The following is a 22,304-nucleotide window of genomic DNA, read 5'->3' on the forward strand; positions in this document are numbered from 1 at the left end:
ATAGCGGAGTGTCGTTCTCGTGTGAGCGCGCGCTGAGTTTCATGAAGAGAACGACGTCAAGATTCAAGAGACTCAAGAATGAAAAAGAGAAATGAAAAACATGACATGAAGAAGAAAAATTCAAAAAAACACTGCTTAGAAAAGACACCGAATAACAATCTTGGGATATCTCCTTCTCAATTAGAGGCACCTAATGTTCTATAACATGGGAACTAAATACTATTTAGAAATATATCTTCAGCTGATTACCTAGAACTTCCGAATTTATTCTCAAGGTTTTAAATATCTCATAGTTCGACTCAATACCTCAGGATCTGCTATAATTAACTATGATGTATTCGAAAAAGTTATCTTCTTTCCCTTGAATTACATTCCTGCCATCCTCCGCGATGAGACACGAAAAAGTTAAAGCGAAAAACTGAAATTTGAATTTCAAAATATCAACTTATGCAAATGGTTTTTGTCAGTTTTCGTAGTTTCTTTTCACTTTTTGACAGTAACTGAGTCAAGTCAATGTTTCACTAAACTATGAATGGTGAGCCTTTTGTATCAAACAATAAATTTAGTTCCCTTATTTAGTAAGTGTTAATCTATCGAAAAACGCCCGACAAATTCAAAGTGAGACTGAAAATGTGCAAGAAAAGAACTCGTACATTTCAAGACTTTTGGAGCTTCCTGTCTCCAAACTTTTACAAAAATGTAAATCATCTACGATTACGGTAGACGATTTGCCAATTCTCGAAGATGACCAATACTCGAATCGAGTCATGTCTGGATTCAAATGGAGTAAGGAAAACTTTTTAATTGAAAATTCATGAATTCTTTATATTTCAGAACGAAGAGTAATTTTTTCAATTCTCATGAAATTCTGGAAGTCGTTTGCTTCCGCATTTGCTTTCAGAATGTGTGCGATATTCGCAGATTATGCTTCAATATTATTACTCAAATATCTTATTGACTCTGCTGAAATTTCAGCAACTCTTTTCAACTTTTTCATAATCGCAGTCTTGATTTTATTCTTCATGCAACTCAAATCAGTACTGTTTGGTAAATAGGACTTGGAATCTAAATTTCCAAATAGATGAATTCATTTAGGAGTTCATACCTGTTTGGTCGGAGAGGACAGCGCATTAATGGTTACTGTACTGAATAATATTATCGTTAAAAAAGTGAGACACACATAATTAAATAAAACTATTTATCAAAATACGTCAGGCACTTCATCTAACTTCCGAAAACAACGAATGGAGTAGATCGAAGATTGCGAAACTTCTGACAACACATTCAGAAGCAGTTTCAAATGCCCTCATCTACGTTCACCATTCTTGCTCCGCGTTGATTGAATTAACGATTGCCCTGTTTTGGATATGGGAAACACTTGGAACAAGAACAATTATAGTTGTTCTAATTGTTGCATTAGTATATGCTGTGTTGAATATTGTTGACTCTTATGTATACAAAAAGAGTTTGGTGAGTTATTTTTTTAACTGGAAATAAGTTCTGAATCATTAGAGAGTACAATTGGGATGTCGGGATCGTCGAGTGGAATTCGAAAAGACAGTTTTAAATTCAATGGAAACTATCAAAATGTTCTCCTGGGAATCACATTTTGCAAAGAAGTTAAAATCTATGAGAGGGAAAGAGGTTGCTATTTTAAAAGGTTGGAAATATATTCAATTAGTAATTTCAGCTTTCTGTGTTCCGGAAAACTTTGTCAATCAACAGTTTCATGCATTCTCTCAATGTCACTTCTCCGTTTGTGGTAGAATTAATTATTAAGAACCATTTAATAATTCTTATGAATTCAGATCACCTTCGTGAGTTTTGCGGTCTACGGACTACAGTATGAAATTAGTGATCTTCGATTCGAAGATGCTTTTGTTCTTATTGCAATTTTCAACTACATGAGAAGACCTCTTCATGTGATTATTCCATCTCTGGAAATTGTGAACAAAGTGAGTTCTTATTTTCTTTACTCTATTTGACTAATTATTGAAGGCTCTCCACTCCGCAACTAAAATAAATCAATTCCTAATTGTCAAACAATCTCCAAAAGTGAACTCTAAAAATGCGCCACTCCCACCATTGGAACCTGATGTCGATATAAAAATCGAGGCAGCCAATTTTTCATGGAACGAGAAAGAAGACACTTTAAAGGATGTTTCGTTCCAAGTGAACAGAGGAGAGAAACATGCATTCATTGGTTTTCCATTGTGCGGAAAATCATCTCTTCTTTTTTCAATAACTGGAGAGTTAAAATTGACAAAAGGAAAGATGTGGGTATCGAAGGGAATTTCATTTGCACCTGCCAATCCATATATTTTTTCGCAGTCTCTCAAAGACAATATTTTGTTTGGAAATGAGTATGTGAAGTCAAAATATGACAAGGTTAATTGATTAAAAATGAATGGGTAGAAATCTAAAATATTTTTAGGTTGTCGTTGCATGTGATTTGAAAAAAGATATTTTCTCTTTGCCAAGATGCGATGCTACGATTTTAGGAGATAAGGTAATGGTTTCGGAATAGTTCAGAGAATTTCATTTAATTCAGGGATATGTTTTGACATCTACTCAAAAAGCTCAAATCTCATTAGCAAGATGTCTTTATGAGGATGCAGATATCTATGCACTTGATAAAGCATTTGCACCAATGGATCGAGCAACATCGAAGAAAGTTTTCACGAGGGTAATTCTTCTTGTGAACATGCGGAATAGAAACCTTTAAATTTTAGGTTCTTGGAGAAGCCGGATACCTCCGAGAAAAGACCGTAATTCTGGCCACAAATAACATTGAGCTCATCAAGAAATTCTCAACGGTTCATGTTCTGAAAAATGGAAAGATTGAGACAAGTGGAACTTATGACCAGATTATGGAAGCTAGTGAAATTATGAATGAGCTTTTCAATCAAAGTCAGATTGATAAGATAATTGAAGAGAAGTATTCAGATGGTAGTGTGACTTATTTTTCAGGGCATAAAATGTAACTGAACTTTAAGAGAAACCACCACGGAAGACTGTGATGTTCGATGACAAGGTTTTGAAAAAGAAAAAGAAGAAACAGTCTATGGAAGACACTGCTCCGACTTTCGAGAACAGAAGTGTCTATCCATTCTACTTCAGAAGTGGATCCTTCATTTTCTCTGCATTCTACATCGTTCTTCTGATATGTCGATTTGTATTCCAAGCTCTTGCATTCTTCTGGCTCTCATTCTGGTTGGATCCCATTTGGAAGAAAGTTGAATGTGACAACTGTCCGCAGTACGTCTTCATGCAAACTATTTCGTTTTTTGCTGTCTCTGCTAGTGAGTTTCAAAACATTCAAAAAGTTCGTACACATAGTTTTCAGTTGTTTCCACAATGCTGTCTTATGCATTCTTTGTTCTAACGAATGTAGAAACATCGAGAAAACTATACCATCACATTACAACTGCCATGTTCGCTGTCCCAATGATATTCTTATCACAGACCAATAAAGAATCTCTGATGCAAATGCTCACATCTGTAAGTTATCAGTTGAAATGGCCAAGAAAAAGTTTCATTTTTAGGACCTTGATTTGGTTGATACCCAGTTTCCACTTTACTTTAAATTCTCATTCGAAAGCTCCTTACACATTCTTACGATTTTTGCAATCGTCTGTGTCAATGTTCCAGTTTTTGCGATTTTCGCAGTTGCATTCTTGATATTCCTTTTTGGTCTTCTCCGATATTTCCTCCCTGCTCTTCATAAAATTTCGAGTTTAGAAGAGCAAAGAAGATATCTGTTTTTAGTTGGATCCACAGAAGATTTTGAAGCACGTTTGATGGTTCGAACATTTGGAAAAGTGAGAGAATATTTTCAAACAAGATCGAAAATTTGTTCATTACAGACTCGACAAACTCTCGCGAAAACTAGTGTAAACGCGGACGTCCTAACAAGATGTCGTGTTGCAAAATCCTCAACTCTTCGATGGATCGCCCTCAGAACCGATTTCATCTCAAACTTATTGGTTTCTGAATTGATATATTTTCTGAATAAGTTTTGGTTTTCAGATTTGCATGTGCTTCTTTATTGCATCGATTTGTCTGAAAGTTGGATATATTGGAAATGCCCAGTTCGCATTATCAGTTGCATCTATATTATGTGTAAGTATGGTGTCTGAGCCAACAAATGTTAAAGTTTTCAGATAAGTGAACTGGTTTCCACATTTATCCGAACTACATGTGGTCTCGAGTCCCTTACTCCTCATGTTCAACGAATCAGTAATGTTCGAGACTATCCGAAAGAGCCAATAATTGATAAATGCACGATTCGAGATTCTTGGCCCGATGACGGAAAAATTGAAATCAAAAAGTAAGATACACATTTTTATATATGATTACAGACCTCTATTTTTCAGTTTGAATGTATTTGCTAACAAATACAAACATGTAATCAAGGATGTTTCTTTGGTCGTGGATGAAAGAGAAAAACTGGGGATCGTCGGAAAAGTTGGATCTGGAAAATCTCAATTGGCAATGACGCTGATCATGATGAGCTCGGCTGATAATGAGAGTCATATCATTGTAGATGATTTGGATATTTTTGAGATGAGTGTGAGAACTCTACGGTCTAGAATCACAGTTATTCCGCAGGTACTGAGAGAAAAAACAATACAAAAGATTACCAAAAGAATTTAGAATGCAAGAATATTTTCTGACACACTACGTAGCAATATTGATCCATGTTGCCAGTTTGCTGATAGTGATATCTGGTTGGCAATTGAAGCATGTCAGCTGAGAGAATATGTGAAAAGTTTACCCGATGGGCTCCATCAAATGGTATCTTCTCAATCCATGAATAATGAACAGAAAAGCCAAATCAATGTCTGTCGAGCTCTTCTAAAAGGAGGTCAAATTTTTGTGATTGATCAAGCAACGAAATTGATGAATGAACCAACGAAATCGTTGGTGAATGAGGTAAGGACATCAAAAAACAAGAAACATGAGCATAAATCTTATTACAGGCTCTGAGACAAAGCTCAAAACAGAGCACAACGTTATGGATAGGCGAGGACTTTTCAGACGTGGAGCATTGTGATCGTGTTGTTGTGATTGAGAATGGAGTAATTCTCACAATCGACACCCCACAACACCTGATTAATGAATTCGGATCCCTTCAAAAATGCCTTTTGAATTTTTCGAACTAATTTATTTAATTGTTTAAAATAAGTTAAACCAAATATTTATTAATTTTTCTGAAATTCTTATTCTTTCTTATTTTTTGTCCCGCTTTTCACAACCACTGTGATATCTGAAATTCGAAGGATAATAAAAATTAAAATTGGAATTAATGCGGCAACAATCAGAATATCGAGATTGTAGAAAGTGAATAAATCCAAATGTTTTCCTTCGTATTGTAATTCTTCAACTCCGTCGTTTTCCAAAACCCAATTTGTGATTTTGATCAGACGCTCAGATGCATTTTGTGGTTTGGTTCTCATCAGTTTCCTCAGGCGAGATGCTTTTTGTTTGTAGCTATAATTTTTCTTTTCATCTTCAGAACTTTATTTTTTAAATCTTACCTTGGATTCTGGATCATTTCTCTTATAGCTCCTTCAATAGCATCTGGATCATTGATCAGTTGGAATCTATCTCTTAATATTCCCCAACCCTTTTTTGCAACAAATCTTCCATTTCTTGGCTGATCGTACATAAAAGGAATCAGAATAACTGGAACTCCAGCATGAGCTGCTTCCATCAAACTGTTATAACCGGCATGAGTTATGAATGTTTTCAGTTTTGGATGAGGAAGAAGAGCAGGCTGAGGAACCCAATCGGTCACCAATACGTTCTCCAATCCTTCTCCAAGTTCGAAACTTCTCTGAAAACCATTTTGTCAGGAAGAAAAACTTGAAATCACCTACCTTGTCATATTTGTCAACTTTAACAATGAATTGATAGTCTTTGAATTTTTGAGTAATATTCAAAAAGTTTTCCATGATAACTTGAGGGAGATTTGTGGTGTTTGCGATGGTTCCCAAAGAGAAAAGAACTACTTCTTTTCCGTTATTCATAATTTTTGCGAATTCCTAAAAAAGCCAGAGAACACAAATGTTAAAATTTAAGTAACTTACCCCATCAAGAGGTACTTCTTTATTTGACATTCCCAATCCACCGATATGGACAACATTTGCCAATGTAGGTGATTGTAGTTCCAGCAACTCGTCGGTAGAAACAAAAATTATATCAGAAGTTTTTGCAAGATAATCAACTGATGGGAAGCCTTGTCTAAAAGAATATTAAAATTTCGATAAAAATAAGTAAAATCGATCTAACCCAAAATGTCTTCTGAACATTTGATCAGTCCAATCCACATCTCTATATTCATCTCTGATATGGGCAGTTGTAATAATGAAATTTTTAGCTCTCTGCCAGAAAGAAGCTGGATTTTCATCCAATGGAGACATGAATGGAAGAAAACTTGAAGGTGTTGGAATTCCCAAACTGTGTCTCATACTAACGCTCATGGTACAACTAAAAATCGATTAAAAAAAAGATTAAAATGAAGTAAATGGATACCTGGCAACCCAGAATCTGTGTTTTATTCCTAAAATGTGCGACAATCCCATTCCACACAAATTAATCTGTTCTCCGAAATAGGCATCGAACTTTTCAGCCTTCAATTTTTCAATAAGTTCTTTTTTTGTTACGATTTCTAAAAATTAATTGACGTATTCAGTTTTCTATTTTAGGATTACCTTCACACAGATTAGTGTACTCGTCTTCATGTGAATCTCGTTCCTGATTAAAGATTTTACTCCAAAGTGAAGATTCCTGGAATACGTTTGCAGACATTTCTGGAATTTTCAAATATTATGGATAATCTAATTTTATACTAAAACCTTACCATTCTGAATTGATTTATATTTTTTGTTATTCAGTCCAGTAACTGGCCATCTTCTGCATTTTTTACATGGTACGAATTTATCGGTTATATCCAAAAAGTCTGGTTCAAAATTAACAACTTCATGACCTGCATTGGCTAGCTCATCTGCTATTCTTCCTTGGGAAATCATGTGAGATTTGCTTGCAGTTGGAGAGAAAACTAGAATTTTGTGAGAGCTAACTGAATAGCATAGTGCAAGAAGTGTGATTATCCGGATAATCATTTTTTTTGAAACTGAAAGTATAACTTCTCATTAGTAAAATTTTTCAACAGGAAAGAAAGAAAAGTATTGAGAAGAAAGGCTTCAGGTTCATAGACTATTACGCCTGAAACAGGTCTTATCAGTAAGAAAGTGCATTGAATCTTCCATTGAGTGATTATATAAATGAAACTTCGTTTGAACTCAGAAAATGATGACATTAAAATGATTTTTGCAATAATCATCATATGGAAAGGGTTTTCCGTTTTTCGAAGAAGTACATAGATCGAGTTTTGTTGAAAGTCCACTGATAAACACTGAAAACATAAGTTCAGAATTTGGACTATGTGGTGTAACATGTATTGCTGACGTTTCATAAGAAAAAATGACTTTCTATTGAAATTGAAGTATCAAATGTGATCCTACACTTTTGAAATTGAACAGTTTTAGTTTTCGAAATATGTAGTATGATTATTGAAATGTCTGCTGAAACTGTGTCGAGTTTGGTGAGAAACCACTCTAATAGTGAGTTCTTGAATACATTATTGTATTTCTGGCTGGTGCGCTTTCGGCGCGATTTAACGGCAAATAATTCGGAGGGTACAAAAATTTAGGGGTCATTGGGGTACAAAGCAATTTAGGGGTACAAAATCTTCAATTCGGGGGTACAAAATACCTGAAAAAGGCTTAGTTTTGTACCCCGTTGTACTCCCGAATTGTTGTACCCTCCGAATTATGTGCCCGATTTAACCTATTTATTTTACTGTTCGATTTCTCTTTTTAGAAAGCTCAAGTTATGTTCAATTTTCTAGCTTTTCAAATGTTTATTGGTTTTTTCATCAATTCACGTTATACAATAAATCAATCAATATTAGGTCACGCCCCTTCTTCTGTCCACGTTTAAAAAATTCCACGTATTGAAAAAAGAACGCTTATTTTTGAAATCTCTCTCAGCTTTATTACTCGTTGGATAATTTCCACTTGCACCTTTTCACTGATAAGAAGCTCTTTGCAGACGCTCCTTATTGTTGTTTCTTTTTTGGTCTTTTGATTGGTCAATTGCGAGAAAAGTACTAAAAGGCCCTAAGGGTCGCCATGTTTCGGGGTCCATGGCTAGGTTGAATTATTTTCACTGAACGTCCCCCTTTCAAAAAAAAAGATTTAATCAAAGATAGAAAATGAAACAACAATAACTATTGTTGACATAGACTTCTAGCACTGAATAAGAACTAATGGAAATTGTATCAACGGTAATGGGTCTAGGAGCCCATGGGGTTTTTTGTTGGTGTTTTTCCCCGGTGAAAAAACCACTTTCCCTTTCATGCACTGAGCCTCTACGTGGCGAAAGGGATCAACAGACGAAAGTCTGGCTAATCAGTACACTATTGAAACTTGTTATTTTCATTTTAAAAAAGGTATTTTCCAGTTGATTTAGACCATTTACCTGAGTCTAGAGCTCATCTGTCAAGTTTTCGATCACTTTGAACATTTTATAAGGAATTTTCGAAAACTTCTGTGAAAGCAAAGTTTTCGATCTAAGTCTGTTTAACATCCCCCAAAATGTTCAGTGATTGGATTTTCAGTGATTGGAAACCTGAAAGACGGCCAAAATACTTTTAAAAGTTCGAACTTTGTACCCACGAATTGTGAATGTTGTACCCCTAAATAACTTTGTTCCCCTTGTACCGCCCGAATTTTTCGTCATAAATAGGTTGAATCGCTCCGAAGGAGCACCATTCTGGTTATGTATAACAACTTTTTTGTGTCAATTTTACTGAAATCTCCTCTGTTTCCATTATCTTATAGACTTCTTCATTTGATATATTCTCAATAAAAATCACAATATTCATTAAAACAGGCGAAAGAAAAAGAAAGGCAAGACCCACAAAAAATTTCGCTACAATTCTGCACAATCCAGGTTTAAAAACAACACATGAATTATCTTATCAATATATGAGCACTGATTTGAAGTTTTGGTAAGGCACTGTGTGAATGATAAAATGATATTGATATAATTAAAGAAAACCACTAGGAAAACAAATAAATCACAGAATAAAAAGGAGGAAAAACCCGAAAAATAATCACAAATAATAGAATGATTTCAGTAATGGAATCTCTATAAAATTATAAAAACCTTATTGTTGCAATCCTTGGAGTTTGCGACGAAGTACAATGATCAACCGTTTTTGTCTGAAACAGAATTTTCCGGAATCAAATGACGAACCCAAAACTCACTTGTCAATTTCTGTTCGAAGCCTTGTCAAATCTTCACAATCACTGAAATCAGCTTGAGTCCAGTTGGTCATAGCAGACATATTCGATATTGTTCTTGTGTTGGATCTTGGAGGAGCCACAGGAGTTGAAGATTTCAACCTGGAAAATAAATTTTTTTAAGATGGAATAGTTGGAAGTTGAACTAAATTTCTGAACAAAATTACATTTAAAAAACAAAACTACGTAGATAAAAAACCATTAACAAATGATAGCTGAACAAAATAGTTTCAAGAGAACTTCTAGAATTTTTCAATTGCGAGTTTCAGTTGGTGAAGCCGAGGATCACAGTTTAAATCAATTTTAGTATGGAAGAGCACATGATCTCTAACGGATAGTAAATAGTCAAACACACACTTTTCATTGTCGTTCTTCGTTTGATCCAATTCTTCTCTTAACGATTCCAATTGATGAATATCCACCCGTCGTCTGCAATATCACAAGAACAAAACCGTGCAAGTTATACCATCGTGCGAAAACAGTTAAATCAAGCAATAAGTGAAAAGAAAATTAAATTACCGTCTCTCGGCAGTTTCTACTTGAGTCTGAAGATCATCCACCTGCTTTTCAAGAGTATTTCTCTTTGATTCTGCCATTTGTAGTTCTGAGGCAAGTCTAGTTTTCTCCAGGTTCGCTCTGTAATCAGAATTTATTTTCGGATTTATCAGTTTTTTGAAAAGAAAGACTAACGTTTTCAAACGCTCTTCAAACTGCTTGGAAATCTTCTCTTTTTCTTGTTGTAATGACTTTTCGGCGGCACTATGGAACTTCAAAAGTTCACCAGCAAGACGAGCATTCTCAGTGGTCAACTCTTCAATTTCAGGCTGAAAACAAAATTGTTTTGAAACTGAGTTGCATATTCTTAATCTCACATTTTCAGTAGGTGTCGAACTCTTCAAATCTTCTATTTCTTCTAGAATTCTCTTCTTTTCTGATTCTGCTTCTTTCAATTGGTGAGTTTTGGAATCCAATGAGGCTGACAGTTTCTCCACATCTTTTACTAGTAAATTGTTAGTGTTCACCAACTCGGCCACTTTCTCTTCCAAATCTTCAATGGATTTCGAATTAGTTGAACTCTTGGTAGTATGCTCCTGTAATCTTTCTTGCAGTGCTTCTTTTTCTTTCTCCGATTTCTTCAATCTCTGATTCAATGCCATGAAACTTGAACTCTGTTCTTTCTCATCTTGTAATTGATTCTGTAATTGCACCAATTCCTTCTGTTGCTCTTCCAAAACAGTCTCCAATGAAGTATGTTCTGTATGACTCTTCTTCAACTCTTCATTTAATTTTTCTATCTCCTTCTTATGATTCTCCAAGATCTTTTCCATTTCGATCTTGTTCTCCTTTTGCAAATCAGAAAACTTGGATTCCACATTTCCACTCAAAATCTGTGCCTCTCGAAGACGATCAGCCAGATCTTCGGCTTCATGCAACTGTGATTTAGTATCCTCCATCTTCTTATCAGCTTTCTCCAGTTGCTCCTTCAATCTTCCAGATAAATGCTCAGACTCTTCTAAATCTCTCTCCAGTGTCTCATTCTTTGACTTCAGCTGACCGATTTCCATTTTCAATTTTTCCATTCCCTCCTGAGATTCATGAAGATCTTTCATCAATTGCGTTTTAATTTCATCATGGGATCCGACAAACTTTGTTTGGTCTTCTGAAAAAAAAAAATGGAAAATGATTTTCTTCAAAATGTTACCTTGAAGTTGTTCCATTCTTCTTTTTGATGACTCTAATTCTCTCGTCAAACTGTCAGTTTTTTCTTTCAGCGTTTGAATTTGCCGGTCAGAATTAATAGAAGCCTCTGTCATTTCTCTCTTCATTGATCTAACAGATTCGGAAGCTTGTTTGATTGCCTGATCCTTCTCTTCCTCAGCTTTCTCATATTGTTCTTCCAAATGTCTCTTCTCGTCCTCCAATCTTGTAATTTCAGCACCTCGTGAAGATTCAGTGTCTTTCACTCTACGACTCTGCTTTTCCATATCTTCTTCCGCTTGTTCAGCTCTATTCTTCCATTCAGAAGTTGCGTCTTGGTGTTGATAAACTTCATCCTGGAGACTTCGGATATCATTTTGAAGTGAACGAACTTCCTCTTCGTACTGTCGATTCTCTTCTCTCAATGAATTCAACGAACTCATCAATGTGCTGATTTCGTCGGCAACTGAAGCTTTTGACTCTAGAACTTTCCGGTCTTCTACCATTTCCACCACTCGTTTCTTCTGTGTTTCCAGTTCTTGTTCTGATTGTTGTACTTGAGATTTCAGTCTTTTTCTAAATATTTCAAATGAACAAGAATTCAATAAAATTCTAATACTTACATCTCCTCATTTGCCGTACTTTCTTCCATTTTTCTCTGTTCTCCTAACTTCTCCAAGTGTCTTTTTGACTCCATCAAAGCCACGTCAAGCTCTCTGATTTGAGATTCTTGCTGCTGAATTGAAGATTCAAAGTTTTCTATTTTCTTCTGAGCTTGTTGGTATTTCTCTTCAGCCTTTCTGAGTTCATCTTGAAGCAGCTGGTTGGAGTCATCATCCTTCTTCCCCTTCAATATCCGATCTTTCATTTCCCTAACATCTTCTTCAGCCTGCTGAGCTCGAGATTCAGAAGCAAGAAGATCAACTTGTATCCGCTTGAAGAAAACGAAAAGTTAGCTTTAAACCAAAAAAAAAACAAACTCACATCGATTTTTCCATCTTTCTCTCTCAACTGAACATTCAAAATTGCGTTATTATCTCTTTCATCACCCAGTGCTTGTTGCAATTCTTTTATCCTTCCACTATCAAAAAGTGTCGCATCTCTTTCCGACATTTTCAGTCTGTCATTTTCCTTTTTGAGTTCTAAAGCATTTTCTTCAAATTGGGAAAGTTTGACTTTCAGTTTTGAGAGAGTGTCTTCAGATGTGGATAACGCATTTTTCAAAGTTTCCGTTTGGTTTCTCAACTGAGATTTCTGCTGTTGCTCCTCTTTCAAAGTTCGATCCATTTCAGACAATTTTTCACTTAATGAATCCAGGTTTTGGCGAGACACATCTCCGACAGAGACGGCACTGAACATTTCTTTTTTTTTGTTGATCAGATAGAGTAAAACCTGTAATAGAAGGCCACAACACTGTCAAGTTTCAGCTGATTTTTCTTGGCTCCTGTGAAAGATACAAAAAATGTGTCAACTGGCAAAACACTTCTGATATCATGATAAACAATTTATCAGTTACAACTTTTTTATATCTTGGACAGGAACTGATAAAAATTGGCTCAAAGTTAAAAGTTAGGACATCCTCCTATTACAGGTTTTAAGGTATTTATTTATTTTTTCTTTGCTTTAATGCATACAGTTTAGTTTTTAAACTAACTCTTTCATTTTGGCAATTTCCAGTTTTTGATCCTGAATCTGCGTCGTGAACGCGGAAACTTGCTTCTGAAGTTCGTCAACTTTTAACTTCAAACTCTCATTTTCTTCTGTCAGTTTGTCAGTTTTATTGGTATCCGATTTGGCTAACATCAAAGATTGTAATGAAGCAGTTTTGATATTCAGTTGCCTTTGCAGATTTTCAATTTCCTGTTCCATCGCTTCCTTTTCTTTGTCACCATCGTTTATTGAATTCTTAAATTCTCAAAATAGCATTCTACTCTCCACAAAAAAACTCACTTGAATTTCAGATCTAGCTTTCTGGAGTTCCGATTTCAGTCTCGCTGCTTCTGCATTTGATGCAATTTTCTCCGCCTCCAGCTCTCTTTTCAACGAATTCACATCACTTTTCAACCGATTAATCTCATCTTGATCTCCAGAATCTGCCAACTTTGCAATCATAGAATTGATCTGCAACTCGTTTTTTACAGGTATTTTATGATCAGTTTGGATATAAGAATACCTGCATGAACAGTTCCTGTTTTTCACTTTGCTCTCTGTCCAATTGTTTCCGGAGCTCTTGTTTCTCCGCCAAGAGAGCGTTTACATCTTGAGGTTGTTTTGATAACCACATTGCCCTAGAAAAAGAACAAAAATTTGAACAAAAAACTATGCGGAAAAATGGTGGAAAAAGGAATGTACCGAATGAATCATTTCAGTTCAGGTAACCACCGCCCAACCCCATATATGGTGATTCATAGAAAGTTTTGAAATTGTGTTTCGGTTCGATTTCTGAGATTTTTGTATATTATGCTGTCCCCAGAACCCAAAGACTACATCCTTCTTCTCCATTTCTCATCAATTCATCAAGAATTCTATCACGTGGATAATAGCTGTTGAGCTATTTCGAATGACTCAAAAACAAGTTGATTCAAAATCGAGATGGGGAGACTGAATATGAATAATTTGCAAGCATCGCGTGTTCACACGCAAGCAGCCATCCTCTTATCAACTACTATCTCACACGAAGATTATGACACCGCCTACCGGAAATTCGTGATTCAAGGGAGAGAGTCTCATAAACACATCCATCAGTGGTAGTAGTCACTTCCCCACATTTATATATTTTTTTTTGATAAAATATTTTTTAATAAATTATATAACCAACTCACTTATCTGTATTCAACTTTGTATTCTGCTTCTTCAACTGTTCCACCTCATTGACACGATCCTTCAGTTGCTTCTGTAACGTTTGAAATTTGAAAAGTCAGGTGAGAAGAATAAAAATATTTAAAATATACGAATTTTATTATTCTGGGAAAATAAAAGACGCCTCCGTTTAGATTCTCATGGGAATTTTCAGAAAAAAGTATATCGGAAGATATTTTTTATTTGTTTGATTCCATTTTTAGCCAGTTCAGTCTCTTCAATTCAATACAAAAATCAATATGCATAGGAACATGCTTAGCCTTATAAGTACCTTATTCGGGACGGAAAAGAAGGGGGAGGAGGGATGGGGAAAGATGCTTATTGATTCGTAAAACATGAGAGATTTCAAGTTGACATAGCAACATGTTTTATTCAAAGGAATGCATGTTTTATAAACAATTTTTTGAAAATCTTAAAGCTGTTTTTCAAGCCAAATCATACATGTTTTTCAACTGAAAATCGGAAAAAATCCGAAAAAAAAACTTTTTTTGTATTCAAAATGTTTTCTAACACGGAGAGGTGCGAATAAAATGAAAACAAGAAACAAAAACATTATTTGACCATGTATATCAGAGTCGCAACCTGTGCATAGTTTTATAATGGTATGCACACCCCGACCAGTCGACAACACAGGAAGGGGAATGCAAATAATGTAAAAGAGAGTAAGAAGGTGTTTAGGAAAGAGGGTCTAGAGAAAACCACCAAAACTATTCCCTTTCTGCCTCCTTTTCTGGAGAAAAAGGAGGCAGCAACCGGTGAACATGATTCATTTCTCAAGATTTACAGGGTGTAATTTTTTAGGAAAAAGAAAAGGAAGAGAGGGAAAAAGTGAAGAAGGTGCACGCAGAGAGCCTAAGAATAAGAACAACCTCAAGATTCGTTTTTTGCCTATTGTTTGCCCAAGTTAGTTATTTTTTATTTGACTTTCTCGGACTTTGACTGAGAAGGCAACGAGGATGAAAAAAATTGGGTGCTTTTTTTTAAGGAAGGAGATGAGCGAAACGACGGCGACCATCGGAATCGGGAAGATGTACGAGGAATTCAAGATAACACAGGTATAGAAGAAAGTAATTGGGAAATGAATTGTTTTGTTTTCTCCTTCTCTCGCTCGTCACCCCCAAAATTCATTTCTATATACAAATTGCGTCTCGTTGTTTGTCTTTTGTGATTATCAACAGACGGGCGGGGAGGAGACGAGAAATTGCACTTTCGAGGCAGCAGCCAGCACACTAAAATATTATGATTAGGAGAGCAAAAAACCAGTTGATAATGATTATTTTGTTGCGAAAAGAAGGAAAATAGGTGTGCATTTTTCTAGAAAGGTTCTGGAAATTTCTGGGCATGTGATTCGTTTTTAACAGTTGTCTCGATTGAAAATAACTTTTGACATAACCGGTTTTCCAATACAACGTTTTTAAACAAAATAACCTAACCTTCTGGCCAAACATCGAAAAACAAATAACAAATGTTCTTAAACGTATCTACAAAACTGAGCAATTTCAGACAATTTTCATAAGAAAACCATAAATACCGCAACCGCTAATAGAACGCCCACCTAACCGACAACTTTGAGCCATATCTAATTTCCTGTAAAAGATTTGAAAAGTTGCCAACTGACAAAATGTTCATTATAATGTCAAAAATATTTTTTTTCAGTTGGCCACTTTCTGATATCTTTCACAGGAACCGAGAAAATTGGCTCAAAGCTAAAAGTTGAAATCATTTTATTATAGTGTTTACGGTAGTTGATTATCTTACATTAACAGTATACTGGAGTAAAATCCAGAAAACAAAAACCATCATTGTATTCCGACAAACCTAAATTTCCCATAATAATATTTAGAATTTCATGACCACATAATGAAATGTGAATGGTGGAACACCGATGCGTGTCCCTCATTTTTGTATCTATCCCTCTCTCGTCTCGTCGATGTGAAAGATTATGATCTCGAACCTCAAGTATTCTTTCATGCGCGTCGCTTCTATCCTTGCCCTATTTCCATGGACTAGTAATTAAATCTGCGTTGTGATTATCTAGAAAAAAAAACTAAAGAGAAGGAATATTCACTTTACATGACCAACACTTTTTTCAGCTTGTGAACGAGACACTGACAACAGTAATCGAAAATGTTCAGAACAATCATGACAAAATTTCCACAAAAGGTATGGGAAAAGATAGGGACAGAATAATTAATTGAGGCATTACAGCAAAGCCTAGACCCTTAAGTGCGATTCATGAAGAAATCCGAGAATATGATCAGCTGAGCAGGCAACTTGAGGTAAGATACCGTAACACCTGCAATAGAAAGGCCCCCACACTATTAAGCTTCAGCTCAATTATCTCGATTCCAGTGAAAGATATCAAAAAATATATCAAAAATATGACAAAACATATTTGATAAACAATTTATCAGTTGACAACTTTTTCTTATCTTTGACAGGAACTTAGAGAAACTGGTTTGATGTTAAAATGTAGGCCCTTCTAAATATTACAAGTTTTACGGTATGAATCAAGAAACCCAGTTTCATAGTTCGATTTTTCCAGAAAGAATACAGAAAAAGTATGCGAATTGTTGACGATGATTTTGAATTGGCCAGGGCTCATTGGATCCAATTACAGAAATCGAATAAACAGGTCAGTTTATTTTATATAGAGATTCTAAACTATAAACTTGCCACAGGGTCTGGCAATTCGAGGTTGCTTCCTTACAATGCTAGAAAAATATCCACAAGTTCGGCCAATATGGGGATTTGGAAAACGAATCGAAGGTCGAATTGATGAGACATGGAAACCAGAACTTGTTGAAGATTTTTATTTCAGGTTGATATGCCGGAATGACTAAATGTAAGACATCAATTCATTTCAGACACCATTGCGCATCACTCCAGGCAGCTTTGAATATGATAATTCAAAATAAAGACGATAGAAATGGAATGAGACGGATGCTTAATGAAATGGGAGCTCATCACTTCTTTTATGATGCCTGTGAACCACATTTCGAAGTATTTCAAGATTGTCTTTTGGAGTCAATGAGGCTTGTTTTGAATGGAGGAGATGCATTGGATGATGAAATTGAGCATTCTTGGATTTGTGTCAGTTTTTAACATAACGAAATTATAGAGAAGTTTGGAACATTTTCAGCTTTTACAAACAATTCGACTACATATGGGAGAGGGAATCGAAATCCAAAGAGCCAATTATCTGTCTCAGTGTTTGATTCCAAAGGAGATGGAGGAAGTGAAAGAGAATTGGAAGAAAGTGGAATTGTATGGATTCAGAAAAGCTGGAATCACATTGTGCGAGTCTGCATTCAAAAGTTATTCGGAACTTTTGAAGACACACAACTTGAAAATGACACTACCAATTGAAGCCAACAAGACTAGTCAGAGTTTTTTAGCTTTGTCGGATCAAATTATGATGGTAATTGTTCATGTTCCCATAAAAATTACGTATTGGGACATATTGCAGGCACTAGACAAAACGATTCAATCGTACACTCCAGAAGATGGATTCATGAATTTAATTCAAGAAATCCGAGATTTCGTTATAAAATTTCTAGTGGTAGAAGTGTGTCCACCTCTCATTCGAAAATCTTTTATCGATGGTTTGTTATTTTTCTTCTGAACTTTGTTTCTCAATAACTTTTGATTTTCAGGTATGATTCACATGCTCTGTAAAATACTTTGCATAAAACATGTCAAGGAAGATTTTCTACACGTTTGGAAGAAAGTATATCGAGTGATGGAGCAATCAATGATAGCTAATATTGTAGAATATTAATTAATGACTTACTAATAAACTATAATTAACCCACCTTCGCATTTGCCAGCTCAACCTTTATCGCCTTGTCACTGCTATTCGCAAGAACTTTCAGTTGTTGATTCAATCGATGGTTCTTAGAAAGTGACGTCTTTAGAAAGGAAAATTCGCGGGGAAAAAAAAACTAACGCATATCTGAGCTTGAGTGAGTTCATGTTCGAGTCTCACAACAAGTGTTGCCTCTTTTTCTGCCAACAAAGAGTTTGTCGTCGTGTCTTCTGGAGCAGAAGAGCTTGCAGAAAAACGAACGATTTGGTCATGCATAGACATGATCTAAAATTGAGAAAGGGATATATTTCACAGAGAAAAAAGGATTAGATTCACCTCAGAGCTTCCACTCATTGTGCTTGAATGATCGTCAGATGCTCTTCTGGAGGAAGTCTGAAACACGAATTGTCATGGAAAGTATAGGTTTTCGGACGACGTTATTTTGTCGAACCGGTTTTTAGTCCTTTGATTTCTGACAGAAGACCCAACCTATAACATTTGCAAAAAAAAACCAAAAAACTTACAACACTCATTTTTTCAAAATTCCGAGAATTATCGTCCATATCATTCCATAGTTTGACAGGCTGAAAGTAATTATATAACAGTAAATCAGAAGATGTTATTACAAAGTAACAAAAAAGGAAATTGCATACTAAAACAGACAAAAGAACAACATGATTACGTATGTATCAGAACATATCATCACTGTATCTTCCCCACATCTTTTTGTCTCTGTTTCTGTTTATTTCGACTCTCAATCTGGTTTCTTAATCATGACCAAAAACTCGCCTCGCCCATATGGCAACCAAGGAAGAAACGACGAAAGATAAATCGTGTGTTGATTAGGCTATCCTATTAACATTAACCCTCTCCCTTAATTTATGGCGCAACATTTTCTAGGTAACCGATTTTTGATTCGATTAGGTGGAGATTTGAAAGAAAACATACCGAGCTTCGAGAAGTTTCAAAACGCCTGGAATCCTCGTGATCTATATTCCAGTCTTGGGACCATGTATTCTGTCCAGTGTCTGAAAAATTAAATATAGAAACTTTTAACATTTTCTTTATGAACCTTGATACGGTGGTGGATGAGATCGGACTCTGACCACAAAATACGGATGGTTCTTTACATTTCGAAAATTCAAATTCTGATTTCTGTGAATCTGATCAGAGCGTTCATTTCCAAAATAAACAATCGCTGGTCTCGATGGTGTTCTCGTATTGACAATTGGATACAATTTGTTTTTGTTGTTTCCGGGTGCATAATAATCCAGAACACTTTTGTGAGTGTATCCTGGAAGGTATTATGAAATATGAACTTTTTCAAATGACAAAATCCCAAACTTACCCTCGAACTTTTGCTGCTGGCCATTATCATTCGTCATGTTCAAATCATTCGACACAAAGAACTGACGTCTTTCGCGAACGATTCCATCCGGAATAATTGAGTTGACATTCTGAATGACGACAAAACTTTTCTATTGAATATTAAAGACTTCAAACTTGCAATTGGATAGAAACTGGTCGTGCCCAATACGGGTTTCAAATAATCCATTGAAATCCTGGAATCTCGAATTTTTCAAATATTTTTTTTTTACTTTTAGGTCATTAAAAACGGATTTCAGCGAGAATATTATTCTGGTACAAAAAATTGGAGCTGTGGAATAGAAACCCCGGTGGTCGTGGCCGAAGGTCCCACAACGACAACTACAGTAAATTAAAATTGTTTTTATTTTCAGTATTTTTTCTCGATTTTCGTACGTTTTCAGTCAATTTTTTTACTATTAAAAATAGAATTTTCCGAATCGTTTGGGGGGAGAATTACAAATAACTCGACAAAAAGTATTGAAAAACGAAATAATAAATCCGGAAAATGAACATGTTTTAGGTTACTGCAGTTGTCGTTGTGGGATGGGACTTTCGGCCACGGACACCGGCGTTTCTCTTCCACAACTTCCATTTTTTGTAATAGCTGATGAAAAAACGTTTTTCAGGAAGATTAACTGGGAGGTAACCTTGTGAAAAAAAAACCAAAAAACCTATAAACTTTAATTTTAGCCAATTTCGTCAAAACAGTACACAGCCAACAGTCGAATTCGTCAACGGTCAAGTGTTTGGTGAAGAAATGAGAAAATTCAATAGAATCGTAACCCGTGGGACCGTATAGCTTATCGATTCGCCAAACCATGATAACGAGTTGGAAGAGAAAGTGCCAAGAGAGAAAATGCATTGTGTATGCATACATTGGTACTACAATGCTCTTTGTTCACCTGCACAAGAGCAACAACGATTCATCTATATATTGTGTGAAGAGCAGCCATACAGAAATATTTTACATTCATTCATATTTATGTTTAGAGCAAAAAAAATATAAAAAAGGCAACCGGATTATCATTTATCACCTATTACCCAGATGAATTGAGCTTGAAATTAGAAATTACACATTGTCCACTGTATGAAATCGTTTCATGTCACTTTGTTTCACTTTCGATGAGATTTCGAAAGAATTACTCTAAAAATATAATTTTGTTTGTTATTTTAAAATACTATCATTCGTACCATTTGAGCTTTCTTTCTTCTCGCTCGTTTCTGCTCGTCCTGGAATCCTTCTTTCAACTGTTCCGTCACAAATAACACAATTTTGGTCCATCCTCTTTGCGTTGTCTGAAATTTTGGGAAATAGAATGGGCAATGAATTTCTTAATAAAGTTTACCTCAGTTCGATCTTTCTTCTCTCCCCATTCTAGTGTTCTTTCAATCATAGCCGTGGCAAATTGATCCATAAGATGAGCATGGAATGGGCAACCGTCTGAAATATGTATTCTCTTTCCGCCCAGTTTTTTTTTCCATACACGAGATGAGAAGAGCCTAGCAGATTTTGAAAAAATTTCTACCGGCGGTCCCGACAACCCATATTTTTGTAGAAATTTATCAAAAAAAAAATTATGAGCAAAGAAACTCGAATTTCAGATTTTTAAATCAGAAAACTCCTATTTTTGGTGTATTGAGGTAATATTTGCAAAACTTAATAAGTTTCGTTACAAAACATTGGCATTTACAAAAAAACATTTAATTTCCCTACTGCGAGTCATATCAACATCTAGCCTATAAGGGTTTTTTTTTTAAACTCACACTGATTCTTTACATGCCACACATGTTTTTCTCCAGCCTCTCGTAGGCCTGCTACCGTAGCTGATGGTGAATCTAGATTTGTAATCAGGTCATCCATCAAAACTGTGAATAACTGAGCGTGTCTCTGAAAATACTGAATTCCTCTACATTCTTTGAATCCTTTGACCTGCCTTTAACCTCTCATGACCCTCGTTTTTCGTTCCAAACATGATCATTTGTCTGATTTCAGGATTTTTGAAAAACGAATTACGGAATATACTAATTGCGGGTTCCAGTGCCCCTTGATTTCTCGCATGATTCCAGGTTTTTCTCACAAACAAAATTTGAGGTTGAGTGAGATGAAGGAACTGATGGATGCAGGGGAATATGGTTGCTGAAACTCAGAAAAAATGTTCCGGAAATGATAATGAAAAATTCTTACGGTTGGAACTTGTTGATGGTGTAGTTTCTTTTGTTTCATTCCGAACTCCACCCCTAGTGAACTTCAATGAGCTACTTTTTTGCATGTTCGGATGATCGGCAGCATGTTCCATTCCACTGCTAACTGTCCGTTTCACAGATATGCTGTAAATAACAAAGTTTTGTACGATTCGTTGCAGATATATAACTAACTGGCTTCGAGGAGTTACTGCTTCTAAAAAGTCTGAATTTTCGGAATCGACGGATCGACGATTTTCTGTTGACCCCATTTTTTGTCGTTTGTTGTCTGAATTGGCAAGCGGAGACTGGTTGGAAGATCTAGTAGAACAGAAAACTTCATCATCCGAATTGTTATATTCGTCTGCCAAACTGATGGGCGGTACATCTTTCCCCTTCACGTGACGATATTTTCCAGGAGCAGAAACTGGACAAACTGCTGGAGGAGATGATGAGTGGGATTCCGAGTAATACCGGTCTGAAAGTTATGTTGTTGTACCTTCTGATTTTAACGTTGCGCTGAATGTCTTATGAAACCTTGGAGCTAAATGGGAAAGATGAATAAATTTGTACTCCATTTGAGTCAGCTTATCTATATTCAGAATCTCGAGCCGATTATCATAAATTAGTATGGAATAAGTTTAAGGAAGGCGTTCACTTACCATGGGAAGAGATAGCTGATGCTGATCTCGGAATAACGTCAGAAGTTACTCTACTTGAATTATGATGAGTGGATTTTGAATGAGATACCCGTGTGGTACCGTGTGATGATTTTGTAGATTGGTTACCCATTTTTGTAACAATCCAGACTTCTGAAAAACAAAGATTCTAATTTGAAACATCCAAAAAAAAGTTGTGGAATGTTATTCTGGAAAGCCCAAAAACGAGAAATACATCAATGAACAGAGAGATAGAATGCGCGGCTGAGTGACTAGTGAGAATGGCTCATTTGATGACGTATTTTGCTAGGGTTGAGAGACTACAAAAGGACCATAAAAGCGAAAGAAATAAAGAAA

The 22,304-nt window shown here is 35.7% G+C and overlaps 6 protein-coding genes across 6 annotated transcripts; 3 read left to right on the plus strand and 3 right to left on the minus strand.

The window, feature by feature from the left end:
* Positions 1–528: 528 nt before the first annotated feature.
* Cbr-cft-1 lies at positions 529–5,165 on the plus strand (the record flags this gene model as incomplete). The annotated part of the gene is given in 20 exon segments (XM_045237716.1): positions 529–535; positions 580–786; positions 835–1,047; positions 1,096–1,169; positions 1,216–1,470; positions 1,513–1,680; positions 1,691–1,762; positions 1,809–1,955; positions 1,999–2,388; positions 2,435–2,509; positions 2,552–2,686; positions 2,733–2,949; positions 2,997–3,302; positions 3,347–3,501; positions 3,546–3,986; positions 4,030–4,122; positions 4,164–4,330; positions 4,377–4,611; positions 4,657–4,935; positions 4,983–5,165. The coding sequence occupies 20 exon segments, from the start codon at positions 529–531 to the stop codon at positions 5,163–5,165; spliced, it is 3,819 nt and encodes a 1,272-aa protein (XP_045094064.1).
* A 57-nt stretch (positions 5,166–5,222) lies between these two features.
* Positions 5,223–7,127, minus strand: Cbr-ugt-48 (the record flags this gene model as incomplete). Its single annotated transcript, XM_002636863.1, has 8 exons — positions 5,223–5,493; positions 5,541–5,839; positions 5,883–6,047; positions 6,093–6,246; positions 6,295–6,492; positions 6,538–6,673; positions 6,717–6,815; positions 6,866–7,127. The coding sequence occupies 8 exons, from the start codon at positions 7,125–7,127 to the stop codon at positions 5,223–5,225; spliced, it is 1,584 nt and encodes a 527-aa protein (XP_002636909.1).
* A 1,085-nt stretch (positions 7,128–8,212) lies between these two features.
* On the plus strand, positions 8,213–8,239 carry CBG27111 (the record flags this gene model as incomplete). Its single annotated transcript, XM_045237717.1, has 1 exon — positions 8,213–8,239. The coding sequence occupies one exon, from the start codon at positions 8,213–8,215 to the stop codon at positions 8,237–8,239; it is 27 nt and encodes an 8-aa protein (XP_045098929.1).
* Positions 8,240–9,238: 999 nt separating this feature from the next.
* Positions 9,239–13,356, minus strand: CBG27112 (the record flags this gene model as incomplete). The annotated part of the gene is made up of 12 exons (XM_045237718.1): positions 9,239–9,293; positions 9,339–9,476; positions 9,732–9,803; positions 9,894–10,010; positions 10,065–10,198; positions 10,247–11,034; positions 11,077–11,648; positions 11,696–12,006; positions 12,057–12,423; positions 12,727–12,977; positions 13,023–13,193; positions 13,246–13,356. The coding sequence occupies 12 exons, from the start codon at positions 13,354–13,356 to the stop codon at positions 9,239–9,241; spliced, it is 3,087 nt and encodes a 1,028-aa protein (XP_045098930.1).
* Positions 13,357–14,923: 1,567 nt separating this feature from the next.
* On the plus strand, positions 14,924–17,712 carry Cbr-glb-5 (the record flags this gene model as incomplete). The annotated part of the gene is made up of 9 exons (XM_045237719.1): positions 14,924–14,986; positions 16,025–16,094; positions 16,140–16,210; positions 16,477–16,566; positions 16,613–16,752; positions 16,799–17,024; positions 17,074–17,352; positions 17,401–17,536; positions 17,588–17,712. 9 exons carry the CDS (start codon positions 14,924–14,926, stop codon positions 17,710–17,712), a joined length of 1,200 nt encoding a protein of 399 aa, XP_045094065.1.
* A 25-nt stretch (positions 17,713–17,737) lies between these two features.
* Positions 17,738–22,080, minus strand: Cbr-glb-6 (the record flags this gene model as incomplete). Its single annotated transcript, XM_045237720.1, has 15 exons — positions 17,738–17,842; positions 17,881–18,024; positions 18,076–18,132; positions 18,264–18,323; positions 18,688–18,767; positions 18,812–19,033; positions 19,088–19,196; positions 20,183–20,251; positions 20,299–20,403; positions 20,454–20,548; positions 20,872–20,995; positions 21,042–21,244; positions 21,293–21,435; positions 21,484–21,766; positions 21,951–22,080. 15 exons carry the CDS (start codon positions 22,078–22,080, stop codon positions 17,738–17,740), a joined length of 1,929 nt encoding a protein of 642 aa, XP_045094066.1.
* Between the last annotated feature and the right edge of the window lie 224 nt (positions 22,081–22,304).

This window comes from Caenorhabditis briggsae, assembly GCF_000004555.2.
Source record: "Caenorhabditis briggsae complete genome, chrV, whole genome shotgun sequence".
Classification (NCBI taxonomy): domain Eukaryota; kingdom Metazoa; phylum Nematoda; class Chromadorea; order Rhabditida; family Rhabditidae; genus Caenorhabditis; species Caenorhabditis briggsae.